The following is a 25,334-nucleotide window of genomic DNA, read 5'->3' as shown; positions in this document are numbered from 1 at the left end:
TCTAAATCTCCTTTCTCACAGTTCAGATTTCTGGACTACTTACAAAGCCAATGGTTCGGCATTATGCCCAACTTGAGAAAACTAGTTTCTGACAATCAGCTGCACTAGCAAGCAGCCCAGCTGGTGATGGTGGGGCTTTGGCTCAGGATATACAAACTGGCTCATCGTACTCAAGGCCTACACCAAAGAGGGCAATGATGATTCTAACTTTTCACTGCAGAAACCGGGCCTCGATAAGACAGGGTGGAAGGTGTGTACATGGCGTCTTTTCACCCAGGTTGTTTAGAAAGAGGAAAAGGTTGTAGTATGAATAGTCAAGGTAAAGTCGCTGCTTGTTGTAGCTGACAAAATAAGCAAAGCGCGCCCGCACTAGTTTACACACCACTGGGTATGGCTGCCTAAAAGCACAGGGGTGGGGTGGGGAGGTAGAAAACTTACGTAAAGGCAGAAGGCTGGGCTGTCAAGCTACGGTGCACTAGGAATAGCTGCTCTGCCCTGCTGCTAAGGGGGGATTGCCGGAAGCAGTTTGCTGATGGACAGTTGGAGTTCCTACCCCACTGACGGAAATGTACACCAGTGTAAAGGGAATGAGGACCCTACACTGTTCTTGGTCTTAACAGACAACGCAGGGCAATGATTGTTAAAGTATGGAAGGGAGCCACGTGACAATCCAGAAAGGTACAGCTGGAGCACTGGGCAAAGGCGTTCACTGTCACCTACTCTAGACGTAGCCTGGGAAGCTTTGCCTTCAGCGAATTAGGTAGTGAAGGACTGTTGGGCATAGCAAAGTATTGGGGCCACTTTATCACCACCCCAGGTTGCTTCCCCTGTTAAAGCAAATATCAATCAACTGATAACCAAGTAACAAACTCTCAAGCAGTGAGAGAGAGAGAGAGAGAGAGAGAGAGAGAGAGAGAGAGAGAGAGAGAAACACACAAAAAAGCTGAAGGGCACAGTCAAATTCAGCTGGCTATTTCAACGAGTGCTCAGCTGCACAGTGACGGTTATGGGAGAATTGAGGTCTTGCTGCTGGTTTCAGCTCGAATGCACTCATCTGTTTGCTTCAACAGCTTCCGGACCAGTTTTTCTAGGTCCTTCCTCGACTTCAGTTCTTCTTCCAGGCATTGCTTCATTCTCTTATTCTCCTAGAAGGGAAAGAAGTTGTTGATCCCTGAGCCAAGACAGCCTTTCCCATGGTTTCTCCTCCTCCTCCTTCTCCTCTTTCTCCTCCTCTGCCTCCTCCTCCACCTTCTCCCCGTCTTCCTCCTTCTCCTCATCCTTCACTCTATTTATTCTGAGACCAGGCTGTGTCTTGATTTTTCTGCCTATGAGTGAGCGCCCTCCTACACTCCTCACTTAAATACAAGTGTTCCCTAAGACTGGATCTGCCCTGGTTCCACACTTTCTCACCTAGGGTCACTTCTCTATCAGTACAAGTGTGTATTAAGGGGCTTCCCAAATATCTCTGGTGCCAGTTTCATCTTCTGAGTACCAAACTCACAGGACGATGCCAGGGTGGCTGTCAATCTGGAGATTATGAGCCCTTTAAACTTACTATGTTCTAAAGGGCACTTAGTATCACCGCCCCCCCATCAACCCAAACCTCTTCTAGAGCTTCTGAATCTCTGAAAGGATGCCCACTATAGACACCCAGGGGAATAGTTTCTCTATTGTCTCCTCTCCTCACTCCAGCACTGTGCCATCATGTACTGTAAATTCCAGCTCTAGCATGTCTCTTTCCATTTGCTTTACTTCTCACGGCCTCATTGGTCCGCCTCACTTCAGGACGTTGCTGTGCCCTATCCCGAATTTGCTCAGAACTCTACAAGTGCTCCTCCAGGCTCTAGACTCTCCTCTTCCTTATCCTCCCCCTTGCCACAGGTACAATCAGTCTCATCACATAGGTGGAGTGATGGAGCCTAGGACCCCATCACCAACAAATTCATCAACCACCCAAGACAGTTCTCTTTTCCCTCTTCCCACCTCTCCTTCATTGCTCCATTCCTTGCTTTGCAGCCCAGGTTAGCAAATCCGCGACCTTCTTGCCTTAACCTTCCTGGTAGCTAGGATTACAGGCAGGTGCCCCCACACCTGGGCTTGCTTACATGTTTTTAAGATGTGAGGGAATGAGAAAGTAGTATCTACAAAGGGGAATCTGCTGCACATATCAAAGCCATGTGATTAAAGAAATAAAGCCCAACTGATATAAGTTGGGCTTATATCATATAAGTTCTACCCCAGTACCTTGCTCCTGGACTCTACCTGACACCAATTCCCAGTGGGTGGCCAAGAAGCCAGAGCGATTCTGCTACCTGAGAAGCTAACTTTAATGATGCATTACCTGCTTCAGTTCTTTGACCTCATCCTTCAAGGCGTACACAGTATCAACAAGGCTCCTAAAACATACAGAGAACATTCAGAGATGGATGGCTGGTACCGAAGTGCTGATAAATGAGCAAGCCACAACTCTACATATGTACAGCTACGGGTATCAGTGGGGTTTCTAGCTGATGGGGACTCTCCCTGTCTGACTGATGTACATTCTTTCTCTTCAACGGATAAAAGCTCTCGTCACACAAGCCCATTTCAACACCACGCTACAGCGCCGTTTCTATACTACGCATTTCCTTCCCCACACAGCTCCAGCTTGAGTGGCCAGAAAACAGCAGGTAACAGCCATAAAATGTATCTTTTTTTTTCAATTTGAGGGTATAACTGACAAATAAAAACTGTACACATTAAAAGTATACAACATGATGCTTTGAGGAGTTTGTCTTATGAAATGTTGCCCCAAGTGAAGCTATTAACACAGCCCTCACCACATGTGGTTGTGTCTACTGTTTGAGGTGTCTTTTGAGAGCACTGGAGATCTATGTTCTTAGTCAATGTTAAGAATAAAAGGCATTATTGTCAACTTTAGTCATTAGGCTGCATATTTATTTGATAGACTAAAACCTACTTATCATCTTATATAATTAAACTTTGTAGGTTTCTTTTACGCACATCACCTACTTTTTCTCCCCCCACCAAGCCTCTGGAAACCATTGCTCCACTTTCTGATCCCATGAGTTCAACTTTTTAAGATTCCCATCCTAAGCTTTGATGGCTGTCGCTTTACAGTAGGAGCAAATAGTACTTACTATATAATGAGTGGGATGAGAAAACCCTGGGTGCTCTGCGATAGCCATGTTCTGGCATTATCCTTCCCATTTAGCTAACCCCGCATGACAGAGACTCGGGACATTAAAAATAATAAAGTTTTAAAATGATAAAGTTTCCTGGATAGCTGTGGGATTTTTTTTACCTCCAATTGTTTCTCGTTAAGGAATTTAAAGATCTAGGTTTTAGATGAGGGTGTTTTACATTTAACTTTCATTGTTGATGTATGTGTTCACGTGCATGTGAGTGCAGACCCTCAGGGAGGACAGAAGAGCGAACGAGCTTTCCTGGTGCTGGAGTCCCAAGCAGTTGTGGGCTGCTCAGCATGGGCCTTGAGAACTAAACTGGACCCTCCTAAAGATCAGTCAGTGCTCGTAACTGCTGAGCCGTCTCTCCAGGCCCTGCTTTTGATCCTGCCTCTTACTATTACTCTGCCCTTGTACAATCAGTTTCTTTCTCATTTTGTCTTAGCCATTGCTTTCTTTACATGTAAAATGGAGACAATACTACCTTCCTTGAAGCCTTCACCAGGCTATTATGATTACAGTATTAATAATAATGTTCTTAATAACAACAATTAGTAATTAGTATACTTGCTATTAATTTTTGAGTGCCAACCTTTATAGCTACTTTATTTGACTACTCGACAGCTCAGAAAATATTTTACAGATGAGGAAAACACATCTGGAGAGCTGGAAGAACTGGCCCAGGATGACACTGGCGATACATAGCAAACAGAGCAGAGCTGGGACTTTGGCCTGTTCTCTTGAACCCAAGCGCTTTACCCGTACAGCATAGGTGAAAACACATCCACAATGGGAAGCACTGGGAGAGGCGCGGCCAATGCAAATTCAGCCCTGACCTCACAAATGACTCAAGCATACAGGAGTGAGTTCTTGGCCACTCCGTGCTTCTTAATGAGCTGGGAGGTATTTAAGCTGACTGCACCCCCATTTAAGTCACACTCATAATTGTGAAAGGTGGGTCATAGACACAGTTCCCCAGAACCTATTTTTTTTTCATCTTTGAAAGTGATGCCTTCTTCGCCAGAATGTTTTAGGACTTTACAAGAGATCAGCTGTGAGAAACGTGGCCCCTGACTGGAAAGATGTGAGCAGCAATGCTGTGGGCAGGAGGATGCCAGCTAAGGCCTTCCTGGGTACCTCCAGATACACCATGTGAATTGGAGATCTCCAGTACTGGGAAGCTGCTTACTCCACAGGGAAGCAGGAGGCTTCTAGACCTCCGTTCCTGTTGCCTTTCCTCCTGCCCTCTTGGGGCTCCCAACTGCATGCTTAGCAGAGAAGGCCCTTTTTGTGAAGGAAGAGGAAGAGAGCGATGGGAAAGAGAAAGAAAGGGAGAGTAGGAAGAAGAAGGAAGAGGGAAGAGAAAGAAGGGACCTTTGAGGAAGGATCTGTGTGCTGGCTAGTTTTATGTCAACTTGGCATAGCTATAGTCATCTTGGAAGAGAAAGCTTCAATTGAGGAAATGCCCCAACTAGATTGGCCTGTGGGCAAGTCTGTAGGGCATTTTTTTAAAAATTAGTGAGTGATGTGGAAAGGCCTAGCCCATTGTAGGTGATGCCATCCCTGGGCTGGTGGTCCTGAGTTCTATAAGAAAGCAGGCTGAGCAAGCTATGAGGAGCAAGCCAGTAAGCAGCACCCCTCCATGGCCTCTGTATCACCTTCTGCCTCCAGGATGTTTGAATTCCTGTCCTGATTTCCCTCAGTGCTGGAGTTTGACCCGAGACTTGTAAGCTTAACTGAGCACTGTTCTTGCTGCAGCTGTTCATGGTTAAGGTGTTTCATCATAGCAACAGAAGCCCTAAGACAGCCTGCCACACCTACTGGCAGGCCCCAGATATGTCAAGAAAGGGGTCACTTTCTCTACTCACTTTTCTTCGATGATGGTCTGCCCGTTACTTCTGGTTTCTTCAATAATGAGTTTCTCTTCCTCAGGGAGTAGCACTTGTGGGACAGAATCTTTCCGAGTGCCTGTAAGTGAAGATGCATAGAGAGGGGGTGGGGAGTGCTTAGCCAAGGCTGCCGTAGTCCTTGCCACTGCTGCTGCAGCGACTTTCTTCAGACCCCTGCACTCAGAAGGCAGTCAAGCCACTCTTCAATTTTCCTGACAGGGAGAACTCTAAATGGCCAAATGATGTCACATATTCTTCAGGAAGGGGGACTGATGTGCTAAGACTTCCCCAGAGTAAAGAAGAGACCACTGGTCACCCCATCTCTGCATTCCTCCAGGAGCCGCACACCACGTCCCATGATCAGGGAGGGAGTAAAGACTGGGCCGGGAGTAGCGCTACTCTGGGCTACGACACGCTGAAAGGGCTTCTGAAGCAGCATTCGCTCCTTCTGGAGCCCTCTAGGGAAATGCAGAGTGGCAGTAAGCTATTCTCGACCGTGGGTAGAGCGGACCTGGGAGATCATCATATCAGCAACAAAACTCAGGTCTCCTCATTGCTCTCTGCCCACACTGTCTCTACAGCCTGGGGCAGAAGATGGGACGGGTAGTTTCAACCTCTCCACCGCTCAATTTAGAGCCTGTCTCTCTGAGCTCAAGAACTTAATCTTTGGTCTGCCTGGGTCACTGGCCTGTTCTGTTTTAGAACAACATCGTTCAGAGGTGCATGCATTCACTGTTTCTATTTGATAACTCCCGTCTTCCCAGAGGTGAGATGTCTCCATGTTCAGTGAATAGCTCTTCGCAGTGTTTAATTAGTATGCAGAAGACAAATGGATGGATGGATGGATGGATGGATGGATGGATACGGAATGTCAAGATGAATCGGTTCTAGGGAAACAGGACATTTGACCGGGGTGAAATGGAGGGCCATGGTGAGGCTAATGTGGCTACATCTGAACGTCAAGCATGGCATTAGATACTTCCCACAAGTACAAGGGAGGGGAGGGAGGAGGAACAAAACTGTGCATCTTTAGGTCAGGTCACATGCCTGAGCTTTCACCTCTAAGTACTAGGATGGACTCTACATCTAGGCAAACCAGTGGTCCAGAGGTGAGGTAAGGCTGGGTTTCCTTTGAGGGATGCTCCTCTGTTGTCGCCTCATCCCTGCCTTCACCCTAGCTTCCACAATAAAAACTTCTCTCTTTCATCTCCCAGCTCATCAAAACTTGCTATTAAGGACTGAGCATGCCAGAAACCACAGGCAGATTACTGTCCCTGCTCGTGGTGAAATGTATTGATTTCCACATCAGATGCTCTCCTCTTGTGACAGCTGGTGAGACGTGCTCCCTTCAAAGAGTGTGTCAAGGCAGTCTCCTAAGAAAGCCCTCTCATATCAAGTAAGCAGCTGGTCAGTAGCTGTGAAAAATACAGCACTCTGGGACATTTGGTCCTGATGCAAATATGAGAGACTTTCTAAAGGGTGTCCTATACCTATAGTCAATGGGACTTGGACTGGAAGAGACACAAGGACTCGCCAGAAGGTAGCATCTAGCTCTCAGGGCATCACCTGAAAACTGTAGGGAAACACATTCACCTAACAGCTCCTCGAGACACTTTAGACATTTTGAAGGGCCTCAGGTGTGCAACTACATTTCCAGATTTTCAGAGCAGCTTTGAAACCCAAGTCTGGTGTAGCATCCTTCCCTTCAATACATAGCTGATGAAAGATAGTATTTTGACTTCCTTTTCAATTCTGCCTATAAAATGAGATTAGCATCAGTTCGCAGACACAGGAACTCTCTGGGGTCTTTAATTCCTAACTAGTGCTGGTGAAGGTATCTGGGTAGATCAAAAGAGAGTGACTTTTTTAAAAGTCCTTTTCATTTCTCTCACCTCCAGCTTTTTTCCTCTTACATCTCTCTGTGTCTCTGGGTGAAAAGCACCAGTGCGTAAACAAAGCCCCAGTAGCTAAAAGCAGCTTATCTGGAAGATTAGCCCTGCGCCTCTGCTCTGCCCTGAGCCACATGCTTTTTCCACACCCTGCAACTGAGCTGCACCGAGGCTCTTTTATGCCCCCTAAGAGACAGTGAACAGCAAAGAACAAACCCCGTTCATAAGTGAAAGCAGTGTGGGGAATTCTACTGGAACCATCATTACCTTGTTGAAAACTGGCGCTGGTGCAGTAGGCTTCAATCACCTTAAGAATCTGAGTGTCCTCTTCCAGAGCAGCTGTACCTGTCAAATTGAATCAGTAATGACTTCTCACAGATATATGACCCCGGACACTCAAAATGATGCTGTGCCCATCACTGCCAAGGACTCGCAATGTTTCTGAAAGGCAGGCAAACATCTGTTCAAGCCTCCCAGGACAAAAGAGTGATACCACCAGTAACCCCAAGAGCTCGGGGGTCAGTACTCAGGAGCAGGGGCTACTCCTGAAGTTCAGAACTCTAAATTAGTGGGGGTTCTATCAGTCATCTCTTGAAGACTAAAATTACAGCACTGGGGCTTGGAGTTGGCTTCAGCGCTCATCTAGTATACCAAAGCCATCCTGGTGACTACATTTCAAGGCTTGCCTTCTTTAAGAGCTTTGCCCTATTAACCCCGCTTATCTTCTCAACCAGCCAGTGTATCATTAATTCTCCCCCCCCTCCATCTCAGTCTTTAAATGCTCAGATGGCAATGCTCCACTAATAAGGTTAGTTGTGGATAGGACTGGGGTTGCAGGAATTGGAGTTCAGCAAATATTTACTTTTAATCTGACATTATATTATTATATTATGACAGGGTCTCATGTAACCCAGGCTGAGGATAAACGTGAACTTCTGTTGCTGCTACCTTCACCTCCCAAGTGGGGTTTACAGGAACATGCCGCCCGTGCCTGGCTTATGTGGCACTCTGTGCTTGCAACGCAAGCACTCTGTAAACTGAACTATGCCCCTAGCCACAGCAAAGATTGATCCAGGCTAGACTTGCAGCTGGTACATGCAATGCTGCTGCATCACTGACTCCTTGTTCACAATTTTAGAGCCAAATACAGGCCTATCACTTGACTGACTTTATCAACTCTCTAGATAAAACGCCCTTTCCGAATGTCATCAGACTGACTCCGGGATCATCTGAGAACATCCCTGAACACTAGACTGCCAGAAGGAGTTCTGTCCTCCAGTCCATTTAGTCTATTTGTTCAGAAAATATCTCAAGCATCAGAAATTTAAAGGGAAAAAATATGTCCATAGCAAATGGGCCCCATGGGGGGGGGGCTAAACCAGGTGGAGTGAAGTGTCCTGCAGCAGGAAAACGGTAGAGTCATCTGGAAGGGCAGCGGGGGACAGCTTATTCAGAAGTCTTAGAAGTAACCAAATTTTCCACATATTTTTATAACAGCTGATGCCAAGAACAAACTGCTCTAATTATCTGCTTTTTAAAAAATTCTCATGTTTGTGTTCACGCATAAATAACTTGGCAAACGTACGGAACACTTACTTTTCCTAATCACGTAGTCTTCCTCAGAGGCTTTTCTCTCCGTCTTTCTTTTGTGAAGAAACTTCTTCATTGTCTTGGGGCTCTTACTAGATTCCTGTAAGGATAACAGTTTCTCTGTGAATTAACATTCTCTCCCAAATAGAAATCAAAATAGAGCCAATAAAATGAGTCCGAATGCATCTCTCATCGCGATAGCATCCATTAGGAAAGTGTCAGAATTTTAGATTACACACACTAAAAATGGCTTCAATAAACTTGAAAAGGTTCAACAAAGCACAGGCAATCACATTCCACTCTCAGTTGCCATAGGAATGAGAATAAGAATGAAGAAGGATGCAGATTGTGCGGAAGGGTCAGTGCCTTTAGGGTACCATCTGCAGCAAGAGTAATGGAATTTCAACCCCAGAAGAGTACCAGAATTCATAACTTGGTTGATGTTCCCCATGGATGATATGAAGATGTAACTACTGTCAGAACATGTGTCTCTGTTCTAAGAGTTTAAAACTATTTGAGCAAATTTTGTTTAACGCAGTCCAACAAAGAAAACTAGAATTCCTGTCAGTTGGATGGGAAAATTAAGGTGGAGAGTCTACGTTATTCTCTCAGAGAGGAGAATTTCATGAAGGGTTTTCTGACAAATAACTTTCGATTATATACAGCCAAAGCCACACTTTTAATTAGTACCCAGTGGAGATGAAAACCAGTGAGTTTGGGTTTTGTCATATGCATAACTAGTAATTAAAAAAACAGTTCAATGTTAATATGAAAGTAAACAGATTGGACTCTTACAGTCTTACACTTCAAATCCCAAGGTATTATCCTGACATTACATGTTGCCCATCATCTATGTATGTACGAATATATCTATCTAATACAGGAATAATAATTAGTACTTTAAAATATACGAAACAAGTAATTTAATTGCCTTCACTTAGCCACAGTGGTCCACTTAGACTTGAAAAGAGACAAACATGAAAAACCACACGTGCTTTTAAAAAAAAAGGAGGAAAAGCTAGCATTAAAAACATAGGAAAATGAGCATCTTAAAGGCATGATATATAAAGTAACATGTTGCACGTATCAAACACAAGCCTGCTTTTGAAGAAAGTACTTACATGTCAGAATTGCATCTTCACATTTTAGCCAATTATATAGCAAGGGACAAAACAAGCATAAAGGAAAGCTTCATTCATCAAAGTTTACAGCACAACAACATTACGATGTCACTGTTCTACCCTTACCTTTAAGATATAAGACATCCTCTAAAATGAATATGTAAAGAAAGAGAAGATGAGCGTGAGAGGTCGATGGTTATAATGACCAAATCCATTTATCAATAATTCTAAAACAATATTTGAAATGTTAGTGTTATCATAAATTACATGGAGAGAATATCACCACAATTCCCACATTAGTTTCAGATGCAATATCCTCATGCAAAAGTCCAAAGAATCCAGTTCTGTGCAGAATTACAAATGCCGGAAAATCACCGAAATGCACAGTACATAGCAAGAATATATTAATAACTCTCTTCCCCCAGCAGAAACACAGTGATCATGCCTTAGTTTTAATGGGTTAGTTATGTGAAGGATTAAGCCAACTTTACCCTTCAGAGCTCACCTTGGTATGAGTTTAGTAACTGACAGTTGCAACATGTCCATTATTAAAAAGGGGAATAGGATACTATGAAGTGGCACTCCTGGTTTAAGTTATCAAAGAGAGATGAATGGTTGCAGGTCAGTTTCAAAGCAAACCTGTGAAACCACTTCCTGCCCAAATTCTGAAGTTATTTAAAAAAAAATGCTCGAGTCATGCCTCCTATCAGCCAGTTGAAAGAGTTAAAAAAAAATCCTCCAGCATCTATATATTGTTCTGTTTTATCACTCTGAGAAATGGAGGCAACAATGAATTGGAGCAGAAGCATGGTTGCTCAAGTCAAAAAACACTCCAAACTGAGTAGTCTCTAAGATCAAAACACAAGGGACAGAGAATTGTAACTGTCAGCAACTATGCTTCATACAACAAGACCTTAGGAGCAGTTATTAATAAATGAGCATGTTCTCTGAAATAAGAAATAATTAGAAATAAATAAGGGGGAACCTCACTCGGTGGAAAAGGTAACTTGAGTAGTTCTGGGAGCTAGAGACTACCGCGCCTTGACTGCCCTTCTAGAGAAAAGGACCAGACAGACACCCTGGTCATGGTAGATCTTGGCAGCACACGAGGCAAATATCAGATGCCCTGTGAGGGAGGCTGAAACTGAGAGAAGCCTCTCTATAAAAAGGCATTCCTCTAATTACAATCTTCTCTTCTTCTCACTACAGCAGACTCTGCTTTCTTAGTTGAGACACATGGCTTGGTCTCATGACATTTTACTGACTGGGTTTCATTGAACAACATGCCACGAGTGCAGAACTGGGTGTTTGATTGGAAAAGCAGCTCTCAATGAAGCGCTTCTGCTTTGAGACGTGTGTACATAGTTAACTAAAGAATTATTGTTGCCATGTGGAGAGACAACGGAGGAACTTAAATAGACTAGAGAAGCATTTGAACTGCTCAGTTCCATCAATGTCTGTAGATGGAGAACAGGGAAATGGAAAATTAAGAAACAATCACTGAATCTAGCAATTCAAGACTGATATATATATATACACATTTGTATGTGTATATATATATCATTATATCCTATCATAAATTCTAGCATATTCTCTCTGAACTATTTGCGATAAGCTCTAAAATTAGCTTGTCAGAAGCATTTTATATCATATGTAGCAAAATTACCTCTTTATAACCTAGTGCTGCTGATGGTCTAAGTGGAGGTGCAGGTCGTAGGCAACTTAAACTCCACGGTTTTATAATTTGAGGAGGCTCCAAGGGTCCTCGGGGCTGTCCAGTAGAGCTAAAAGACTGGGAAAATGTCTCATGAGATGCTGGCAATCTGCCATCTGAACCCGACCTGGTACCACGCAGTGAGAAAATGGCAATAGCTCCATTGGATCAGCAAAGCCAGACACAAAGGGGGAAGATGGAATAGTAAAATTGTCCAGTCGGAAAACTTAACAGTTTCTAAACAACATTAGAAATGGACTTGGCGTTCCATGATCCTGTCCTCTCCTTTCTGCAATTCCATTTACAGTGGAAATGTGTCCTCTGTAAGGGAGGAAAGTGGAACAACAGAAACCATTCGAGTTTCAGTGATGTGTTTGGCACTCAGTTAGATTCTTAAGTGGGCTCTTTTGTCAGAGTAGACAACAACAGGCTCAGAGAAGCGAAGCGACTGGCTAGAAGATGGCAAAGACAAGATTTGAACCCAGACTTGATGCCAAAGCCTATGTTCCACCACCACGACACACAGCACTCAGAATAGGGATATTGGCATTACAAGGTGGAGCGTTAACAGACAACCGAGGAAAGCTTCCATTTCACCCAGCAAGTACAGTAAAATCTCATTAACTCCAACTCCATAGATTCTAGATTTCCGAGAATTCAGATGTCAATGCTGAGTGTTTACCTTTCATGCAGGTTACTGAGCAGACATGAAAGTGTGCACAAGATTACATGAAGATTTTAGGCATTCAGAGAGGTGAACTACTTGCTTTGACGTGGCATGTGATTAAGGCGAGAATAACAGTTATGAAACAAATAAATCTTGTTTATCATTAAATCCTCTTAGAAGGTCCTCTGGTGGGAGACACTTGACTAGCGGTTAGCTGAGTACCTAAGACTGCTGCTGACCAAAATCACACATATTTAACTGAAATACTTTATTAATTTCAATGGGCCTCACAATAATAAGAAATCAGAATTAGTGAGGTTTAACTGTACTTCAAAATCTACAGAGACCACCCAAAGTCAAAGGGCATGCTCGCTGCGGATTTTTAGAAGGCTTTAGCAGGCAACGTCCGACAAAACTTGAATAATCCCTAATACTTCAATAGTCCCACCACTTCGCTCATCCCAGTACTTGACGAGTCCCAGGGAACTACTTACAGAATGCCCACTACAGGATGATGACGAGGTCTTAGACAATGAGCTGGAAGAGGCTGGTCCTCTGGTCAGTCTGTTCAGCTGCTCCAGCCATTCCTGGAAGTCCTGGCTATTGTTGCAATAGACCACAGTTCTCTCTATCATGTTACCTGGATCGGCCAAGTATGAACATTTAGAAACCAAACACAAGGTTGTGTCTTACTCACAAGCGTACTTCAGTTGGGCATCTACTTTCAGGAGTCTTCCTTTCTATGAAATAACCCTTTCAAACTTCAGTATTCGGAACAGAGGAGTTGTAAATATGGCAAATGATTATTCATTTTTATTTCTAAAACCTTCATGGATTCCTATCACTTTATAGAATCTTAGACACAGCATAAAACCTCACAACAAACACACTTGCAATCTAAAACTGGAAGTGCACTAACTGGCTATCTAGTCCATAGCCTAGTCCACGACTATAGCACTGGTTTGCCCAGTGTCCAAGATAGAACAACACGTAGTTGAAACCAGTTAAAAAATAATACCAAATTATAGGCTCCTTAGTGCTGAATACAGGGTTTGATAAGGTCTAAGGACGTTAACACTGTTTTCACCACTGTGACATCCACGTACAAGTACAGCCATTACAAGGAAATCACAGAGGCCTGGCAAAGGGGACAATAGCCTAAAATGTCAGAGAGAATTTGAATATTGGGCTTAATTTGTATAGAAAGTTTCACGGCTATTTAGAACACAACCACACCTTGCCAGTTTACCGGCTGATAAGATTGGAGACAAAAGTCCACCCCTTTGGCTTCTTGGCCACCATGGACCACATGACAGAGAAGGAGAAGGTCGGTCCATTTTGTTATTTTCCAGTTCTCACAAGTAGCTTTGATACAAGAAAAGATGGAAAGTAATGGCAAAGCCGAGGCTATGAAATGACAAGAAGCTTCATTGTTTTCTTAGTCTACTCTAGTTGTCCTGGGGAGTGGAAAGGACTTTGCCATATCCCTGTCAAACCTGATTAGGGGCTATATGGGAGAAAAGAATAGCATTTATTTGTTTAAACTCCACTTGCTTCCAAAAAGGATCTGAAGTAGGTACATGAGAAGGAGAAAAGGGCATACCTGTGATTTCAAATGTGCAGTCATTCCCTTCAATTTCATCTACTCTATTCACCACCATCCCTGCTACTGGTATTTTTCCCTAGCAGAAGAAAGAACATTCTTATTAATTCTGTGACTGTACATATTTCTCTCATACTTTTGATCTTCCCAGAAACCACATGGCTAGACATATTTCACTAGTCTGACAATAGATAATACTGCCCTAGTCTAGATTTCAATTAGAAAAGAAAGCAAGGGAGAAGTGTGTGTTTGGCTAATGCACCCTAAATCCTAAGCACACGATTTCAAACAGTTTGCTTTCGACCGTATTTTTATATGAACTGAAAAGCAAAGGCCCACATTTTATGAAAGGGAGTAATGGCCAGGACCACATATAACAGAGAATCACAGCATAATGGTCTACATTTTGGAAACAGGCTGAGGGAGGTTTCATCCCCTAAGGCATTTAAGGACCAGCTTCTTACAAGCCCAAATAATTTAATATATCTACAATATAACAATCACAGGATAAAGTCCCAGCTTTGTGGCATTCAGCAGTACCCAGACGGGTCTGTAAACAGTTGTTACTAATTTATCCAATCATAGATTTAGATTTCTATTTACACAACTGGAAACTTAGCTCATACGTGGAGCAGCAGATAGCTGGGACAGGATTATGTGACGACAAAGGTCTGTGATCTCAAGAACATCTGTTGTCACAAGCAGGTTCATTATAGAAGGTTTCGAACATTTCCCCTTTGCCGGCTTGAGCTCCAAATGCCATGGTGCCTATATCACGTCTGAGGAGAAACCTGTTTGCATCTGGCCTCTGCTCATTTCTTTCATTCGGAGCTACTCACCTGATAGATAAAGCCACTCATCCGAGGACTTGCAGACAACATTATCAAGACATTTGAAAACAGCATAAAATATCGCTCCTCTTTTTCCTGAAGTAGAATGAAAATCATGAACGGGAAATCATTGAACCATTTTTGTTAGGACCACCCGCAAGCACTGCTTCAAAACCCAGGCCTTACAGAGATCCACAGACAAGCGCTATGCTGAGCTCCAAGAGTCTTGTGGAAGAAAGGGAGGAGGCATTGTACCAGCCGGGGGAGTCAAGGTTGGGGAACCCACAGAGACATCTGACCTGAGCTCCTGGCAGCTCATGGACGCTGGACCAACAGTCATGGGGCCTGCACGGGACCAACATAGGCCCTCTGCATGTGTGTGACAATCGTGTAGCTTGGTCTCTTAGGAAGGCTTCTAACAGTGAGGGCAGGACCTCTTCCTGGCACTTAGTTGGCTTTTGGGGTAGCCTGTTCCCCGTGCTGGATTACCTGGCCCCGCCTCCATGTGAGGGAAGTAGCTCAGTCCCGCCTCAACTAGATGTGCCATGCCTTGTGCAAGCCCATGGGAGGCCTGGCCCTCTCTGAATGGAGATAGAGGAGGAGTGCACAGGAGGGGTGTATGGGGAGAGGGAAGGGGACAGGAGAGGAGGAAGGAGGGGAAACTGGTTGGTGTGTAAAATAAACGAAAAAAAATGTTATTGAAATAAAAAAATACAGGCCTTACCTAGTCATCGACCTGAGCATTGGCAGTGAATTATAAAATGATAAAAAGATAAAACTCAAAAGTGCCAAACAAGTATGTGATTATTCCCGGAGTGTGTGAGGATCAGAACCCACACAGATTCTGGAACAGTGTGACTGCTAGTTCCGGACACAAAGTAACTCTGTCTCAAAATTCCCCGTAACTAAAATATAACTTTACTTCGAATAGTAGCTAAGTGAAGCTGATTTCAGCAGATAAGAAATTTATGGTCTGTTACAGCTGACCCAAGATCGTGGGAGCTCACGGACTCCAGACCAACAACAATGTAGCCTGCATGGGACCAAACTAGGCCCTCTACCTGTGTGTGACAGTTGTGTGGCTTGGTCTGTTTGTGGGGCTCCTAGTAGTGAGATCAGAACCTGTCCCTGGTGCTTGAGCTGGCTTTGGGGAACCTATTCGCCATGCTGGGTTGCCTTGCCAAGCCTTGATGCAGTGGGGAGGGACTTGGTCCTGCCTCAACTTGAAGTGCCAGGCTTTGTTGACACCCATGGGAGGCCTGCCCCTTTCTGAACAGAGGAGGAGGGGAGGAGGATAAAGGAGGGTGGGGAGAGGAAATTGAAGGAGAGGAGGGAGGGGAAACAGATTAGGTTGTAAAATAAATTTTTTTAATAAATAAAAAATAAATTTATAGTCTTCTAATATTTCCAGTCATTAAATTACTTCTAATCATTAACAGTAGGATAATTGTGGACTCAGTGGCTAAAGTACTGCTGCTCAAGCATGAGGGCCTGGGTTAGGATTCCTAGCAAACAGGTATTTGCCCAGCATAGCAGCAAGCATCTAAAATACTGAGTGCTGTAGGGTCACAGCCAAGGGGATCTAGGGGCCTATTGGCTATCCAGTCTAGACAAAAATCGGTAAGCTCCAGTTAAAGTAAGAAATAAAATTGGAATGTAATAGAGGAAGACATTTATTATCAACCTCCAGCCTCCTCTGAAAAGCATACATATGAACACACACACACACACATACACACAGAGAGAGATAGTTACTGTATGATGTGTAAGACAAAGATGTAAATACATTTTTAAAAACTGGTGTGGATTATTTGGTCTCTGTGTATGATGTTGGAAATACAACACAGGGCCTTGTGCATACTAAATCCACTGTCCTCTTCACCCTCAGGCCAATTTCATGGTTCTTTTTTTTTGGATTGGCACATAACATATTTGTACACACTTATAACAAACAATGTGGCATTGCATTATACACTATACATTATGCAATGACCAAATCCAAGTTATTAGTGTGTCTTCTATCTTAAACTTTGTCAATTCTTCCTGACAAGCATACTCAAAGTCCTTTCTAGGGCCAGTGGGCTGGTGTTATCACGACTCATCTGACAGCAGGTCTGGTGAATGATTTGAAGACATGAGCTTAATTCTCAGGACCCATGTGGCCGAAGGAGAGAATCAACCCCTCCCAGTGTCTTCTGCCCAATGCACATATGTGCATACATGATAAACAAACCAACGGATAAACTGCTTATTAGTGAAAAGAAACTCTCTCTTCTAGCTCTTTTAAGATTATTATAATGCATTATTGTCAACTATAGGTTTTGATTGCACTAAAATAAACTTAACACATAGGGCCGCTCTGATCCCCTTAACAGAGTCAAAATTAATAGGTACAAAAAGTCCATCCTGAGGCAGAGACAAGTGTAACTCTGTGAGTTTAAGGTCAGCCTGGTTGCAGAGCTAGTTCTAGGGCAACCAAGGCTACACAAAACAAATCCTGTCTTAAAAAACCAAAAAAAAAACCCATTTGACGTAATTATTCTCACAGCTATCTTCCTCCCCACTTGAATAGAGCGAACCTTTAGAACTGGTAGAACAACTCTCCCATCTTTCTCTTGTCTCGTTTCCCCTCCACAGACATTGCGCTTCTTCAGCAGCCTTTCCTGTTTAACTAGTTCCTCCTCTTTTGCCTTTAACATATGTTCATCGCCGTCTTAAGGCCCTTGCTCACCCCATGTGGCTCTTCATTCATAATATCTCATTTCTTGACATCTTATGGCCAAATCACTTGCTGCCCTCATTTTCTCTCCATTGATTCCTCGCTAATTGCACCCCTCCCCCCGCTTTCTCAAACTCATCAATAACTGCCTTCTAGCAAAATCCGATGGCTTCTTTTTTTCCTTACACTCCTTGACCTCTGAACCTTCCAGAACACTAAGCTTGCTGGCCACTTTCAATTACTCCTCCAGGAATTTCAGTGACACTACAACCCCCAGTTCTTTTCTATTCCCCTACAGAGTCCCACAATGCTTCCCCCTCCTTTCACCCAAGGATTTTATCCCAAAGATATGAATGACTAATAGTTACCCTTACTGCATTAACCTTCCCCAGGGTATCTGCATTTTTAATGAGATTGCTTACCAACCCACAGTAATGAATCTTTGCCACAAGCACATCAGACAGTATAGGAAGGTGTTTATGGAGGGGGAGACAATGCTAACATCCAATAAATCCTACCAGGTGGCATGATATGTCTTTCCTACCCTGGTCCCTAAGAGAAAGAGGACCTCTGTGCTTCTCTTTGGATAAGTACTTTCTAGAAAGGTACATCTGTCCTGAATGCGGACCTCTCACCTACATTCCCATAGTGCATAAAAAGCTGCTCACAGGGCATCTCCATGCAGATAGACACCAAGGGTCTTGTGAAATCCGGCAGGTCTAAAGTGTAGCTGCCATATTCTGCATCCCATAAGCCACCCTTTTCGGTTGATATCGCCATCTAAATGTGCCTCAAAGTTACCCTATATTTTCTATTCCCTCTCCCTCTACCCCAGTTGCCCTTGATGGAAGAACAAGTAAAGGAAAGGAAAGTATAAGAGCAGCAATGGCGAGGGCTGACCTCACAGGTTCCGTACTGCACCATCACTTGCGACATGAAGATCACATTCCCCAGGCTCTTAATATCGTCTCCTTCCCATGCCTGAATAGGTTCCGAAAGGATCTGCAATTCCAGTTGTTTTCTCTTTCTCAGATCTTGGCACTGCCCCTACAGATGCAAAAGTGATTCTGGTAAGAGAGATGGGGAAAGCTCCCAGACCCAAAGCAAGTTCAAAATAAGGTACGTTTTTTGACTCCTTGAAGCCCTTTAATGCTTGCCCTGAATTCTATAACCATCCGTGCTCTTGCCAGACAAACAAATACACTACATAGCTTTGAGCCTCTCAATGCTATAGGGAGAAAGGAGAGCTTCCATTTTGCCAAGAAATCAAGATGGAGCAGTAAGAAGGGGCTTATTGCTCCCTCCCCGTGAAGAGTGTGGAGAGTTAAGGCGCAGAGTACCATCAAGTAGAGCGAAGACAGCAACCAGCCCTTTGCTGCCATGGGCAAATAGGGCTGTAATTACTACATGATTTCATTTATATGATCTATGCTCACTCTCTAACAAGGTATCAACTTGATGATAAGAAAAATGGAGAGAAAGTACTCTCTGAGTTTTAAAAACAGAGAATGGCAAAAAGAATGTTTTTTATGTCACAGCACATCTGAGTTTATCATGAAACACATGCACTGTCCTGACTTTGTTTAGGGGGCAACAGTGCCTAGCAAAACACTAAACTGATTTTTATTCCTAAAGGGATTGGAGGGAAACAAATCCAAGTGGATTTCATGATGACTAAATTGGAAATTCAAATCAGGAAACAGTCTGCCAATACTATGTGGGACATGAAATATATAGAGGGATATAAAACCTGTTTCAGAAGAGTAAAGCTATCTTAGAGTAATTTAGCAGTACTCATTTCAAAATGAATAACTGAAGTCTAAGCAAATGGTTCATTATGCTATTTTGTCCACATGAATGTATAATACTTTTTGGGAAAAAATCTGTTGCATCATTTAACTAAGACTTTAAGGAATAAATACATTATACAGATTTTAAGCATATGTATTTGCAGTAAACATATGACCACTATAGAAGCGAGTTTTCCAACACAAGAAGCACGTTTGCTTTCTGTTACAGGGGTGTATTTTAGTCTCCTTTGTTCAGACAGGGTCTCGTACAACCCAGGCTGGCCTCGAACTCACTGTGTAACTGAGGCTCTGACTTTGAACTGGACCCTCTGGTCTTCTGTGTTCATGTACAGAAGAATGCATCAAAGAGATCCAGGTAGCAACAAGTGCCACGCCACCCATGGGCTTGAGTGAGCTGTTCTACTGAGCTGAGCCATGTAAGACTGTAGGTATTTTTTACTTCTTTTGCCTGACAACAGGTGCAAATATATCCCAAGGCCTTGCCTGCTCTTCAGCTTTCCCTTGAAGCGCTGGCACCTCAGTTATTTACCTTTCAGAAGCAATAAAAGTGAAGTGCCGAGGAGGGCTATGTAGTCACCTTCTAGCAAGGATCAAAAGCTAAACATTGGTCAAATCCCACAGAAGGCTTTAGAAATGTCAAATATATCTAAATTTAACACATTGCTCAAAATAAAGGGTTTTTTTTTTCCTTCTGAAATGGCATCAAAGGTTTTACATCAGTGGGTTCAAGGAGACAGGCTAACCTTGATTCTCGAGATGCAAGATGATAGCTACCTCGGGTAGCAATCTATATTAAGCAATTACATTTTAGTACAATGTGTTTTTTCTTTTAGGAAAGATTCCTTTTTTCATATGCAAAGAACGAATTCACATATTTTGGCATAAACAGTGAAATCCAGTATTGATGCCAATCAGAGAATGACAAGTTATACATACCTAAGGTGAGCAATGGGGGTAAAGACAAAGAAAAAAAAAAGGAAACCCCCCACCTACACATCAATGCTTAATGTGGCCAAGCCTTTCAAATGTGATTGCTTTATACCCTCAGTCTGGCAGCCTTTCATAGGTAAGCATGATTTGCAGAGAACAAAACCAAATGTAACAATCACTGAACTACTGTCCTGAGAGCTTATTGGTTCCATCCAGAGGACCTCTGCTGAAAGAAAGAACTGTTACACACAGACCATTCTTTCAGCAACAAAGTATACAAAATGGAGAATGACAGTCTGAGAGTGCCACGTACCATGAGTGCTTTGAATGCTGTGATGGCTTTCAGAATGTCTTGATGGTCCGGATGAGTATCCTATCAAAGGAATACATTGAAAAACAATATCAGCATATGCACATATGCATGTAACAACGCTAATGAAAAAAGAGGCCATGAGTTAAAGAGAGCTAGAAGGGGTGTGCGGGAGGGTTTGGAGGGAGGAGGGAAAGAGGAAATGATGTAATTATATCATAATCTCAAAAATAAAAGAAGTGATTAAAAATAAATAATAAAAACAGAATTAGAGGAAGCTGGATGCTGCCCTGGATGAGGTGGGATGGGCATAAGGCCACAAAAGGACAAAAAGGCAGAATTGTGTATGCGTGCATGTGTGTGTGTGTGTGTGTGTGTGTGTGTGTGATGGAATTGTCTTATATCTTCACTATGGTGGTGACTGATTACATGAATCCACACCTGTCTTAAAATTCATGGAACTATGAACCAAAAGAATTTTTATTTATTCTTATCTTTTAAGATTATTTTATTTTTAATTATCTGTGCATATGAGGTAGAGTATGAGAAAGAGAGAGAGAGAGAGAGAGAGAGAGAGAGAACGCATGTGAGTGTAGGTGGCAGAGGAGGCCAGAGGTTTTGGCTTTGGATCCCTCTGGAGCTCACTGGAGCGACAGGCAGTTGTGAGCTGGCTGACTTGGGTGCTGGGATCTGAACTAGAATTTACTCTTAACTGCTGAGCTATCTCTCCAGCCCCCGAAAATTTCTTAATCGCCTAATTACTGGAAGTACTGAGATCCTAAATTCTGGTATTTTTTTTAATTCTTAACTTATCATATTATACAACTGACTATTTTGCATATAACCTTTGAGTTTACTATTATCTTTTCTTTTCAACTAACAAGAAAAATTATGAATATTTATGGTAGATAATGTTTTAATGTATTCATACACATATATACATACACCTTGTAGAGCAGCAGTGTTTAGCCAAGCACAATAGACTTTTAAGATAGTTTATAATGTATCATATATTTAGTAACAGCATAATAGGTATCATTATTGAGGTAAGATTTCTCATTTCCATAACCAAGAAATAATGGGCTCCACAGTTTGTTTTGTGTGCTTTTATTTGGTTAGTTTGACGGTTTTGTTTTGTTCTTTTAGGTGTTGCTGTATTTTATTTTCTAGGTTTGAGGGGCTTGGGGAGTTGTTTTTTGAAAAAGAACTTAAAGTTGGATGGGGAGGTAAGGGGAGAAACTTGGGGGTAGAAAAGAATGCAGTAAAACATATTTACAATTAAAAATTGTTTTAAAAATACTGTTTTCAATGATCAGACCTTGTTGCAATTTCTAATATTTAGAAAGGATTGTACTTGCACAAATAACATTTAAGTTCATGAACAAAAATGTGAGTGGACTTTGCTGTAGACATACTGATGCCCAGTAATACAGGAGTATGGGACCCGTTTTTAAGGAATGCCAGGGTCAGAAAAGCAAATGTCTACAGTGTTCCTATCTGCAACAAACATTTTTTATATTTCATTTTTTGGTCGCTCCTTATGTTTTCTGATGTTGGTGTGCTTTTCCTATCACAGTAATGCTAGTTAATGCACCAGAATGATAGAGATTCGTAGGTCTTATTGCCACTGGCCCATCACCTACAGCAGCAATTCCCAACTGTGGGCTGAGACTCCTTTAGGGTCACATGGCAGATAGCCTGAATATCACATACTCATATTACGATTCACAACAGTAGCAAAATTACAGTTATGAAATAGCAATGGAATAATTTTGTGGTTGAGGCAACAGGAGGAACTGTATCAAAGGGGCACAGCGTTAGAAAGGCTAGGAACCACTGCTTTACAGACAAGATGACAAAAGGAAATCTAAGTCAATCAATGAGCATCGTCTTGAGGGAAGCAACAGGGCTGAGACTTGGTAGAGATGAGTGAAGAGGCGAGGTACTATAACTGAGCAGCAGGAAGAAGGGGGACCATCTTTTGTTGCATAAAGAGGAAAATTTGGAGATCTTTGGGGAAGACGGAAGATCAGATCAAGAAGCATTGGAAACCCAGATGCTTTCTGGATTTGTAACAATGCTGCTTTGGAGGCAGAGCATTGCTTTGTGCAGCACACAGGACCCCAGTGGGCAGAGGACCTTGCTGAAGCTTGCTTTCCCTTACCTCCATATGTCGCTCCAGCTCTTGCAAGAGAGTAACATACTTCTCCAGTCGCATGAATGGCTTGCTGAGGCTTGTTGTTAAAATGAGGACACCTGGGCTGGCTGCACCTTGATTTTCCATGAATCGTTCTAGATCATCACTATAGTTTGTTTTTTCAAAGAAAGAAAAAGGTACATACTTTCAATATGGCTGGACATCTGATGTTAGCATTGACTTACTGGGTTAGTATATTTTGCACAATGAAACTGATCATTATCCATCCCTCCAGTGCCATTAGCTCCGTGCCCAGCACAGAGGAGATGGTGGTAGGCCACACTTGGGATCCTTGATTGAGCATCTACTGGGAAGCAGACTGTCCTGACACGGTTCTACAGCAATGAGCAAAATGTAAATTCCCCACCTTTAAGGAGGCTGTACCCAAGTGATAAGGTGAAGAGTCTATCAGATGACATCAGTCTGAGGTTAACATAGAATGTTTTCTTGGTCACTTCAAACATTCTACTTGTTTGTTGGTCTAATGCCCAGATGGACCATTCAGTAAACCCTCCCTTTCGGGCTACTGAAAGAAAAGCTATATTCAGGCAGTAGGGTGTTGCTGTGACTAACCACATAGTCATTTTGCCTAGGATTTTAATACAGTTCTGCAGGCTACCTGAACACTTCCAGCAGACAGCATATTGGTGGGAGTCAAAGTATGTTTCATGAGCTGAGCCCTAAAAACCATGCATATCTCAGATGCTGCTTTCTCTCTGTTTCAGTGCCTTTCTAGATTGTTTCTATCAACAAAGTCTGGGACTGCAAGGCCATTTGATATATAGAGAACTAGGTGTGGTGGTCCTCGTAGTCCTAGCACTCAGGACATAGGAGAATCTCCATGAAATAAAGTCAGACTGAGCTACAAGGTCATCCTAAGCTATTTAGTGACTTCTAGGACAGACTGAGATAAAGAATGAGATTCTGTATAAAAGAACAAAATGAAAGGGAGAAAAGGGAAGAGGAATATGGATGGATAAAAAGAGAAAGAAAAAGAAGAAAAGAAAGACAGAGGGAGGCAGGAAGAGAAAGATGGAAGAGTGAGAGATGGGTGGGGGAAGAAAACTGAGAGAAAGAAAGGAATCTACTTTCTGAGAATTTATTTAGAAACTTTTGCTTTCTTCCTTGACCACTTAACCCCCTTGGTCACCTGTACATATCCAGATTTCCTTGGGTGTTTTTATTCCTGTCCATTCCCAGTGCTACTGCCTAAGTCCAAGCCTTCCTCATACCCTATATTCCATCTAGCACAGTTCAGTAGGTCGAGTGTTTCCCTGGCTTCCTGTCTGTCCCCACTCACCATCCCGCAAGAAGGTGCTTCAGCATCAAAGCTTTCTCACTCCAGAACGTCCAAGTGCCTACAAGATAGTCTTCACTTTTGAGATGGCTGCTGGCCTCACCAACCTTCCTTGTCACCCCAAACAAGAATTCTCTACTAAAATGTGGCCAAATTCCTTTTCTGGAACATACTTTGCATAGTGGTCCCCAACTACAGTGTTATTACAGCTTGTGAAATGTGTTCAGAGAAACTCACAATCAGCAATTGAGTGCAAATGGGGTTGGAAATGGCGCTCTCTATTAAGAACGAACTCTCTGTCCTCAGGTTTCTGGATGCAGTTGAGGATGCAGTTTCAGCAACCACAATAGCAGCCCTGACCATGCAGTACCATGTGTGTGTCAGGGGCAACAGCCTGAGAGTGGCTGCCTTGGGGGCAGCTAGGTCACAACTGAACGATCGCATCAAATCATCAGTGTTATCCAGGATATCCATTCCCCAGCCATGCTCTACAGGCAGCTGAGGGAAAGTACTGTACAGAATGTGAGCCCTGAGTAACTCATCCATAAAACATAAAAGCAGAAGCTGGAGAAAGACTTGGCAATTAATGGTATATACCACTGCTCTTGCAGAAGACTAGAGCTGTCCCTAGCACCCACATCAGACAGCTCAACTGCCTATAATTCCAGCTTCAAGGGATTTGACACTCTCTTTTGGACCTTATGGGTGCCTTCACTTTCATGCGCACATCCCACATATAGAAACACACATATGCACATGATTAAAAGTAAAAGAAATCTTTAAAAAAAATACAGATAGCCGGGCAGTGGTGGTGTGCATCTTTAAGCCCGGCACTCAGGAAGCAGAGGAGGGAGGATCTTTGTGAGTTCAAGGCCAGCGTGGTCAACAAGAGCTAGTTCCAAGACAGGCACCAAAGCTACACCTGTCTCAAAAAACTAAACAACAACAACAACAAAACAAAACAAAACCAGATAAAACCTATGTCCTAATAAAACTGCTCAGTTGAAGCTGATGGGATTTGTAAAGCTACCATTTTACATTAAGGATTTCAGTATAGGTGTTTCTCCCATTTTACAGTTGAGAAACCTGAGGCCCCGGAGGGCCAGCAGCTAGTGAGAGTGCTATGGGGAACTTAATACACAGGTCTGAAGCCAAACCTTGTGTTTGTCCACACCACGACCTTGCCTCTCTACAGGAAGGGATTTGGTCATCTTCAGCCAGATGATGAATTATTACTACCTTTTCAAGACACACACCTGGCTAGAATCGTATCTTTCAAATTTCCTAGGACCCATGATTTGCAGCTTAATGGATAATCTACTGATGTTTAATTTTCAACCAAGAGATTAAAGAGATAAAAGTTATCACTTACAAAATATAATTAAGAAAGTGCATTTGAGCAGACATGTAATCTGAAGAAAATAGCTTTCCTAATTTCTTTTCAGTTTGGTAAATAAGCTTTGTGTTTTCTTTCTATGACTAAATGACTGCCAATCTTCCATATTCTGCTCTAATTGCAGTGAGAGTTGCAGCAATTAATAGCACAGGCTCGTGGACACTGTGCCAGTACTTTTCATGAAGC

At 42.8% G+C, this 25,334-nt stretch overlaps 1 protein-coding gene across 1 annotated transcript in view; it reads right to left on the bottom strand.

The window, feature by feature from the left end:
- Window positions 1-677: 677 nt before the first annotated feature.
- The window catches only part of LOC121437514 (rho guanine nucleotide exchange factor 6-like), a 117,892-nt gene continuing 93,235 nt past the window's right edge, over window positions 678-25,334 (bottom strand). The window contains exons 10-22 of the mRNA XM_041637382.1: window positions 22,423-22,561; window positions 20,262-20,321; window positions 18,108-18,254; window positions 14,498-14,584; window positions 13,659-13,737; window positions 12,550-12,695; window positions 11,341-11,466; window positions 9,801-9,821; window positions 8,560-8,653; window positions 7,216-7,308; window positions 5,054-5,153; window positions 2,342-2,396; window positions 678-1,145 (exon numbers count right to left, since the gene is read on the bottom strand). Coding sequence (XP_041493316.1) covers window positions 1,005-1,145; window positions 2,342-2,396; window positions 5,054-5,153; window positions 7,216-7,308; window positions 8,560-8,653; window positions 9,801-9,821; window positions 11,341-11,466; window positions 12,550-12,695; window positions 13,659-13,737; window positions 14,498-14,584; window positions 18,108-18,254; window positions 20,262-20,321; window positions 22,423-22,561 — 1,288 coding nt within the window. The 3' untranslated portion in view covers window positions 678-1,004. The remainder of the gene's footprint in view (window positions 1,146-2,341; window positions 2,397-5,053; window positions 5,154-7,215; window positions 7,309-8,559; window positions 8,654-9,800; window positions 9,822-11,340; window positions 11,467-12,549; window positions 12,696-13,658; window positions 13,738-14,497; window positions 14,585-18,107; window positions 18,255-20,261; window positions 20,322-22,422; window positions 22,562-25,334) is intronic.

The sequence above is a fragment of the Microtus oregoni genome, unplaced genomic scaffold, assembly GCF_018167655.1.
Source record: "Microtus oregoni isolate MIOR12 unplaced genomic scaffold, Mior012 000052F_ref0000163, whole genome shotgun sequence".
In the NCBI taxonomy this organism is placed as follows: Eukaryota; Metazoa; Chordata; class Mammalia; order Rodentia; family Cricetidae; genus Microtus; species Microtus oregoni.
This window is presented reverse-complemented; position numbering and strand designations above follow the sequence as displayed.